General features: G+C 45.5%; 2 protein-coding genes across 2 annotated transcripts in view; both read left to right on the top strand.

Annotated features, from left to right (window-relative positions):
* The window catches only part of mettl9 (methyltransferase 9, His-X-His N1-histidine), a 34,998-nt gene extending 29,951 nt beyond the window's left edge, over positions 1-5,047 (top strand). Inside the window, exon 5 of the mRNA XM_068003520.1 lies at positions 4,100-5,047. Within this exon, the coding sequence (XP_067859621.1) occupies positions 4,100-4,305 (206 nt within the window). The 3' untranslated portion in view covers positions 4,306-5,047. The remainder of the gene's footprint in view (positions 1-4,099) is intronic.
* A 3,599-nt stretch (positions 5,048-8,646) lies between these two features.
* Positions 8,647-8,998, top strand: part of LOC137340770 (otoancorin-like) — a 41,291-nt gene continuing 40,939 nt past the window's right edge. The window contains exon 1 of the mRNA XM_068003519.1: positions 8,647-8,758. Coding sequence (XP_067859620.1) covers positions 8,677-8,758 — 82 coding nt within the window. The 5' untranslated portion in view covers positions 8,647-8,676. The remainder of the gene's footprint in view (positions 8,759-8,998) is intronic.

Here is an 8,998-nt window from a genome sequence, read left to right as displayed (position 1 = left end):
CCAACACCATACCATTAACGGAGTAGGTCCTGGCCCGATTCGATCTACCAAAATGCATCACCTTACATTTATCTAAATTAAACTCCATCTGCCATTCATCGGCCCACTGGCCCAATTTATCAAGATCCCGTTGCAATCCTAGATAACCTTCTTCACTGTCCACAATGCCACCAATCTTGGTGTCATCTGCAAACTTACTAACCATGCCTCCTAAATTCTCATCCAAATCATTAATATAAATAACAAATAACAGCGAACCCAGCACCGATCCCTGAGGCACACCGCTGGTCGCAGGCCTCCAGTTTGAAAAACAACCCTCGACAACCACCCTCTGTCTTCTGTCGTCAAGCCAATGTTGTATCCAATTGGCTACCTCACCTTGGATCCCGTGAGATTTAACCTTATGTAACAACCTACCATGCGGTACCTTGTCAAAGGCTTTGCTGAGGTCCATGTAGACCACGTCTACTGCACAGCCCTCATCTATCTTCTTGGTTACCCCTTCAAAAAACTCAATCAAATTCGTGAGACATGATTTTCCTCTCACAAAACCATGCTGACTGTTCCTAATCAGTCCCTGCCTCTCCAAATGCCTGTAGATCCTGTCTCTCAGAATACCCTCTAACAACTTACCCACTACAGATGTCAGGCTCACCGGTCTGTAGTTCCCAGGCTTTTCCCTGCCGCCCTTCTTAAACAAAGGCACAACATTTGCTACCCTCCAATCTTCAGGCACCTCACCTGTAGCTGTCGATGATTCAAATATCTCTGCTAGGGGACCCGCAATTTCCTCCCTAACCTCCCATTACGTCCTGGGATACATTTCATCAGGTCCCGGAGATTTATCTACCTTGATGCGCGTTAAGACTTCCAGCACCTCCCTCTCTGTAATATGTACACTCCTCAAGACATCCCTATTTATTTCCCCAAGTTCCCTAACATCCATGCCTTTCTCAACCGTAAATACCGATGTGAAATATTCATTTAGGATCTCACCCATCTCTTGTGGTTCCGCACATAGATGACCTTGTTGATCCTTAAGAGGCCCTACTCTCTCCCTAGTTACTCTTTTGCCCTTTATGTATTTGTAGAAGCTCTTTGGATTCTCCTTTGCCTTATCTGCCAAAGCAATCTCATGTCCCCTTTTTGCCCTCCTGATTTCTCTCTTAACTCTACTCCGGCAATCTCTATACTCTTCAAGGGATCCACTTGATCCCAGCTGTCTATGCATGTCATATGCCTCCTTCTTCTTTTTGACTAGGGCCACAATCTCCCGAGTCATCCAAGGTTCCCTACTTCTACCAGCCTTGCCCTTCACTTTATAAGGAATGTGCTTACCCTGAACCCTGGTTAACACACTTTTGAAAGCCTCCCACTTACCAGACGTCCCTTTGCCTGCCAACAGACTCTCCCAATCAACTTCTGAAAGTTCCTGTCTAATGCCATCAAAATTGGCCTTTCCCCAATTTAGAATTTTAACTTTTGGGCCAGACCTATCATTCTCCATAGCTATCTTAAAACTAATGGAATTATGATCACTGGTCCCAAAGTGATCCCTCACTAACACTTCTGTCACCTGCCCTTCCTTATTTCCCAAGAGGAGGTCAAGTTTTGCCCCCTCTCTAGTCGGGCCATCCACATACTGAATGAGAAATTCTCCTGAATACACTCAACAAATTTCTCTCCATCCAAGCCCCTAATGCTATGGCTGTCCCAGTCAATGTTGGGAAAGTTAAAGTCCCCTACTATTACCACCCTATTTTTCTTGCAGCTGTCTGTAATCTCCTTACATATTTGCTCCTCAATTTCCCATTGACTATTTGGGGGTCTGTAGTACAATCCTATCAAAGTGATCTCTCCCTTCTTATTCTTCAGTTCTACCCATATAGACTCAGTGGGCGAACCCTCGGATATATCCCCTCTCACTACTGCCGTGATGTTCTCCTTAATCAAGAACGCAACTCCCCCTCCTCTCTTACCTCCTGCTCTATCTTTCCTATAGCATCTGTACCCTGGAACATTGAGCTGCCAGTTCTGCCCCTCCCTTAGCCATGTTTCAGTAATAGCTATAACATCCCAGTCCCATGTACCCATCCATGCCCTGAGTTCATGTGCCTTGCCCATCAGACTTCTTGCATTGAAATAAATGCAGTTTAATCTAGACTTCCCTTGGTCTTTGCCCTGCTTTCTCAGACCATCTGTCCGGTCATGTTTTGTACACTCTCCCTTACTGCCTTTTGTTTCTGTCACCACTTTACTTCCCACTGACTTCCTGCATCGGTTCCCATCCCCCTGCCACATTAGTTTAAACCCTCCCCAACAGCACTGGCAAACACTCCCCCTCGGACATTGGTTCCAGTCCTGCCCAGATGCAGACCGTCCAACTTGTACTGGTCCCACCTCCCCCAGAACCGGTTCCAATGGCCCAGGAATTTGAATCCCTCCCTCTTGCACCATCTCTCAAGCCACGTATTCATCCTAGCTATCCTGTCATTCCTACTCTGACTAGCCCGTGGCACTGGTAGCAATCCTGAGATTACTACCTTTGAGGTCCTACTTTTTAGTTTAACTCCTAACTCCCTAAATTCAGCTTGTCGGACCTCATCCCGTTTTTTACCTACATCGTTGGTACCTATATGCACCACGACAACTGGCTGTTCACCCTCCCCCTTCAGAATGTCCTGCAGCCGCTCCAAGACATCCCTGACCCTTGCACCAGGGAGGCAACATACCATCCTGGAGTCTCGGTTGCGTCCGCAGAAACGCCTGTCTATTCCCCTTACAATCGAGTCCCCTATCACTATAGCTCTGCCACTCTTTTTCCTGCCCTCCTGTGCAGCAGAGCCAGCCACGGTGCCATGAACCTGGCCGCTGCCACCTTCCCCTGGTGAGCCATCTCCCCCAACAGCATCCAAAACGGTATACCTGTTTGAGAGGGGGATGGCCACAGGGGCTGTGTGTTTCTTGATCTAACTTCTATCACAAAACAAACAATAATAATAATTTCTAAAACAAAAGCTGGAAATCTGAAATAAAACCAGAAAATGCTGGAAACACTCAGCAGGTCAGGCAGCGTCTGTGAGAGAGAAACAGAGTTAATGTTTCAGGTCGGTGCTGCCTGACCTGCTGAGTGTTTCCAGCGTTTTCTGTTTTTATTAAATATAATATAAATAATTTGCTGCTTGTGTTCAAAGTTCTGTCTTGTGGAAGTATAACGGTTATTTACCCAGATTTATTTTTTAACTGCTGATGTGCGATACCCAAAGTTTGTGCTGAACACCTGGATCTGTAGCCAGAGTTGGGCAGTGGATTTGTCTCAGTTTTCCCAGTTTCTCCCTTCTTGTTCCGACTGTTCGATCTGTTCCTGGGCCATAGGTTCTGCAGGCTCCAGCTCCCCTCCCCCGACTCGCCCAAGTGCCTATTGTTTTTAATATGTAAACACAGAGAGAGTGCTGGGAGGAAATTCGACTGTGGAGGGAATCGCAGCTGAGCCTAATCGTCACAAGATAGTGGAGAATGAGGAAGGCCATTCGGCCCATCAGTGCAGCGTCTAGCTGTCTCTTAAGTGACTCCCAAGTTTTTGCCTCCACTGCTTTCCCCAGCGTCCATTCCATGTGTTGACTGCTTTTTGTGTGCCTTTGATCTCAGTCCTAAATTTACCTTTTACTAGTTTGAATCCGTGAACTCTTATCCTCCTCTCAGTTTAATTAAAAAGTAATATTCCGGGTTAAACTTTTTCCTATACCCTTAACTATCTTATTATCTTCTCAGGCTCCTCCTTCCCAGGCTGAAAGGCCCAGGTCACTCCAGCCTTTCCCCACAACTCAGACCCCTGACACCGGGGATCAGCCCCGTGACTCCTCTCTGTACTGCTCCCACCCCGGGTATTTAAAATGTCGTTATACCTCCCACAGTCGAATAGCCCCGTGACCCTTGCTGTCTACCATCGCCGGCAAGGAGCAGCAACTTTGGCGAGGGTTTACTGGCACCTACACAACCAGCACCGGTCAGCACCCTGGGGAGAGCTGTTAAACCGGGCAGGGGAGGTAATAGGAATCGTTTGGTTATTGCATCTGCTGCGATCTGTTTTTTTTTGCAGGCGGCAAGTGGGAGAGACCCTCGGAATATCTGGAAGTAACGGGAGAGACGTGGGAGGAGCAAGTGGCCAGTTTCAGCGAGGACGTGTTCAGCAAGGCGGGTTTTGCCATCGAATCCTTCACCCGGCTCCCCTACCTCTGCGAGGGGGACCTGTACAACGACCACTACGTCCTGGATGATGTGGTGTTTGTCCTTAAACCGGTGTAAAGCGGCCTTGCCTTTCGATGCTTCGTAGCAAAGGGCTGGACTTAACCATTCCGATCGGCTAGAATGGATCAGACTTACACTTTTTAAAAGGTCAAATAATGTTAAAACGCTGCTTGTTTTATTTTAAATATACTCGAATATTGTGTGAACTTGTTATTCATTTGATGGCTGTTTGAGGGAGTACAGTCTTTTAGATGTCTAACTCTGTCCTTTCTGGTCAAAAATATCTCTGTTGCGAGGGTGTTTGATCTGAACCCAATGACTGCCATGGTTTATTGAAAACGTGCCTGATATCGTCTTGTTGCAGTGTTATTCCAGGGTAGCTGCTTTATTTTAAAAGAGCTTTCAAAACTGGCTTTAGCTGTAAATCGCCTTCTGTACGGTTCTTACAGGGGGGGGGGTGATGAATTCTAATGGTCTGGGTTTGAATGGGATCGTTTAAAACATCTCAAATGTTCAGAAATGATGGGTTTTACAATTTAACGCCCAGTCATCTGATTTAATCGCAAAAACTGAAAGTAAATGTTTGATATTTTACATTTCAAAGAATTAAATTTTTTAATCTAGTAGGTTATTCACTTTTGGAAACATGTAGACACCAGAGAAGGAGGCTGTGCCCGGGCTGAAGGGACAACCAAGTGTCAATTTTCTTGATCTGGTCGTTTACAAGTTGTTGACATTTTGTTCAGTGTTTCCTACAATCACTGTAATTAAAGAATAATAAACTTTCATTACATTTGAAGCTGATTGCCTCACATGTGGATCCTTTAATATTTTATCTATCTATGTAGATTTTAAAATTCTCATCCTTGTGTTCCAAGCCCTCCATGGCCTCGCCCCCCCCTCCCTATCTCTGTAACCCCCTCCAGCCCTACAACCCTCCGAGATCACTGCTCTCCTCCAATTCTGGCCTCTTGTCCATTCCCCAATTCCTTCGCCCCACCATTGGCAGCCGTGCCTTTAGCTGCTGAGGCCCTAAGCTCTGGAATTCCCTCCCTAAACCTCTCCGCCTCTCTCTCTCCCCCTTTAAGATGCTCCTTAAAACCCAGCTCTTTGATCGAGCTTTTGATCACCTGTCCTAATAAAGGAAGAAGAACTTGCATTTCTATAGCGCCTTTCACCACCTCAGGACGTCCCAAATCGCTTTCATAGAATCATAGAAAATTTACGGCACAGAAGCAGGCCATTCGGCCCATCGTGTCCGCGCCGGCTGAGAAACGAGCCACCCAGCCTAATCCCACTTTCCCACATTTGGTCCGTAGCCCTGCAGGTCACGGCTCTTCAGGTGCACATCCAGGGATTTTTTTAATGAGTTGAGGGTTTCTGCCTCTACCACCCTCTCAGGCAGTGAGTTCCAGACCCCCACCACCCTCTGGGTGAAAAAATTTTCCTCAGCTCCCCTCTAATCCTTCTACCAATCACTTTAAGTCTATGCCCGCTGGTTATTGACCCCTCCGCTAAGGGAAATAGGTCCTTCCTATCCACTCTATCTAGGCTCGTCATAATTTTGTACACCTCAATCAAATCTCCCCTCAGCCTCCTCTGTTCCAAGGAAAACAACCCCAGCCTATCCAATCTGTCATCATAGCTAAAATTCTCCAGTCCTGGCAACATCCTCGTAAATCTCCTCTGTACCCTCTCTAGTGCAATCACATCCTTCCTGTAATGTGGTGACCAGAACTGTATGCAATACTCAAGCTGTGGCCTAACCAATGTTTTATACAGTTCTAGCATAACCTCCCTGCTCTTATATTCTATGCTTCGCCTAATAAAGGAAAGTATTCCATATGCCTTCTCAACCACCTTATCTACCTGTCCTGCTACCTTCAGGGATCTGTGGACATGCACTCCAAGGTCCCTCACTTCCTCTACACCTCTCAGTATCCTCCCATTTATTGTGTATTCCCTTGCCTTGTTTGCTGTCCCCAAATGCATTACCTCACACTTCCCTGAATTGAACTCCATTTGCCACTTTTCTGCCCATCTGACCAGTCCATTGATACCTTCCTGCAGTCTACAGCTTTCCTCCTCGCTATCAACCACACGACCTATCTTTGTGTCATCCGCAAATTTCTTAATCATGCCCCCTACGTTTAAGTCCAAATCGTTAATATGTACCACAAAAAGCAAAGGACCGAGTACCGAGCCCTGTGCCACCCCACTGGAAACAGCCTTCCAATCGCAAAAACACCCGTCGACCATTACCCTTTGCTTCCTGCCACTGAGCCAATTTTGGATCCAATTTGCCACTTTCCCTTGGATTCCATGGGCCTTTACTTTTTTGACCAGTCTGCCATGTGGGACCTTGTCAAAAGCCTTGCTAAAATCCATGTAGACTTCATCAATTGCGCTACCCTCATCGATCCTCCTTGTCACCTCCTCGAAAAATTCAACCAAGTTAGTCAGACACGACCTCCCCTTAACAAATCCATGCTGACTGTCCTTGATTAGTCCGTGCCTTTCTAAGTGACAGTTTATCCAGTCCCTCAGAATTGATTCCAATAATTTGCCCACCACTGAGGTTAGACTGACTGGCCTGTAATTACTCGGTCCATCCTTCGCTCCCTTTTTAAACAACGGTACAATGTTAGCAGTTCTCCAATCCTCCGGCACCACACCTGTATCCAGTGAGGATTGGAAAATGATTGTTAAAACCTCCGCTATTTCCTCCCTTGCTTCTTTTAACAGCATGGGATACATTTCATCCGGCCCTGGTGATTTATCCACTTTCAAAGATGCTAATCCCTTTAACACTTCCTCTCTCACTATGTTTATCCCATCCAATATTTCACACTCCTCCTCCTTAAGTACAATCTCCGCATCGTCCCTCTGCTTTGTGAAGACAGACACAAAGTATTCATTAAGAACCAAACCCACATCTTCCGCCTCCACACACAGGTTACCTTTTTGGTCTGTAATAGGCCCTAGTTATCCTCTTACAGCCAATGAACGTGTAGTGTCTCTTTATGTGGCTTGGTGTCAGCTTTTGTCTGATAACCTCCTGTGAAGGGCCTTGAGACGATACAGGCGCTATATAAATGCAAGTTATTGAACTGGGAAGGAGGGCAGGTGTAACCGAACACCTGTCTGACGTCAGCAAGCAAGTTTCTCGGTTGCTTCCTCGGGAGTTTGGATAAAGAAAGAAAGACAGAATCGGCGAGTTTTTTGCTCAGGTACTTGATCTTTAATCGGACCCCTTTGGTTGGCGAGGTTTTCCTGATAATCAAATTGTAGCGAATGTTTATCAGGAGGGGGGAGCGGGAGATGTTGCATTTTGTGAGTGTGGCGATTTCACTCTTCCCAGCGGCTGATTTACCCAATGGATCAATTCAAAACTATTCTTGTTTCAAGCTAAAGGAAGAATGTGGGAAACCTGCGGGGGGCGGGGGGGGGGGGGAGAGACCCTCCCCCCACTTCAGTGATTCTCACAGTGATTTAAACCGGCTTCAGATCAAATCTGTCAATGTTTTGTGAGTGTCCCAGAATATCATCGGCCACTTGTTCATTTCACCCCCGACCTTGTAACAGGTTGAACAGTGAACCGATTGTCCTTCAGTCCTTAGAATAATTCCTACCTTGAATAATTCTTACCCGAAAATAAGACCGCTTTAATTTTTCTCTCTGTTAACATTTGATTTGCAGCCTCTCTGACTCGCAGTGTGCAGCTCAGGTTTATCGCTGTCATTAAAGTAAACTGGCCATTAAAGTATTTCAGTCTGTGTTGAGTGGGACATTTTGAATTTTTAGGTTATAAAATTGGTGAGTTCTGGTTAATTTGAGAACATTTGCAGTGGATTTTAAAAAAAATACACTTTTGAATCGTTTTACGCAAGTTTATCACCTCTGTTCAGATATTCAGGGGTGTTTATGTTTGAATTATTTAAGATAATTGGCAAAAGAGCCAGGGGGGAGATGAGGAGAATTTTTTTTACACAGCGAGTTGTTATGATCTGGAATGCACGGCCTGAAAGGGAAGCAGATTCAATAATAACTTTCAAAAGGGAATTGGATAAATACTCGGAAAAAGAAAGGTTTTCAGGGCTATGGGGAAAGAGCAGGGGAGAGTGGGATTAATTGGTATCTCTTTCAGAGAGCCAGCACAGGCACGATGGGCCGAATGGCCTCCTTTTGTGCTGTATGATTCTATGTGCGGCAGCTGTTAAATTAGAGGCTCCTATTTGTATTGCTGTGGAAATAAAGCCAGTGGTGTTTTGATTTGATTGTACATCACTCTGTTTCATTTCTGGCCGGTCCTTTTGTGGTGAATCTCCCTGTTACCTGACAGTGAGAGATGCTTCACATTCCTGACCCTCCATAATACGTATTCACAGTGTCAGTACCACTGGAGGAACTGGGCAACTCGGTGATAAGATGCGGCCAAACTACTGGATCCTGCTGGTCATCTTAAGTCTTTCCCAAACCGGACTTTGTGTCGATGAGGATCCAGGTGAAAGTAAGAAATATATATTTTTTAAATGAATATATTCTTTTGGTTGGGATCTGTGCCATTTAAATAATTTTCAAATTAACCCAGGTCAGGGGTAACTAACAATAAAACAAGTGATATTAAAGTGCAGTTGTTATTTGCTTCACCTGGTTAAGTCTCCAATTAAATGCTAGGTATGTCTGTACTTTTAAAACCTTTCTGCTAAATGTTCCCATTGGAGAAGGAAGTAAAGTCTATTGGACTCTG

Source organism: Heptranchias perlo, chromosome 22 (genome assembly GCF_035084215.1).
Source record: "Heptranchias perlo isolate sHepPer1 chromosome 22, sHepPer1.hap1, whole genome shotgun sequence".
Classification (NCBI taxonomy): Eukaryota; Metazoa; Chordata; class Chondrichthyes; order Hexanchiformes; family Hexanchidae; genus Heptranchias; species Heptranchias perlo.
The sequence above is the reverse complement of the archived record's forward strand: the minus strand, read 5'-3'. Positions and strand labels throughout refer to the sequence as shown.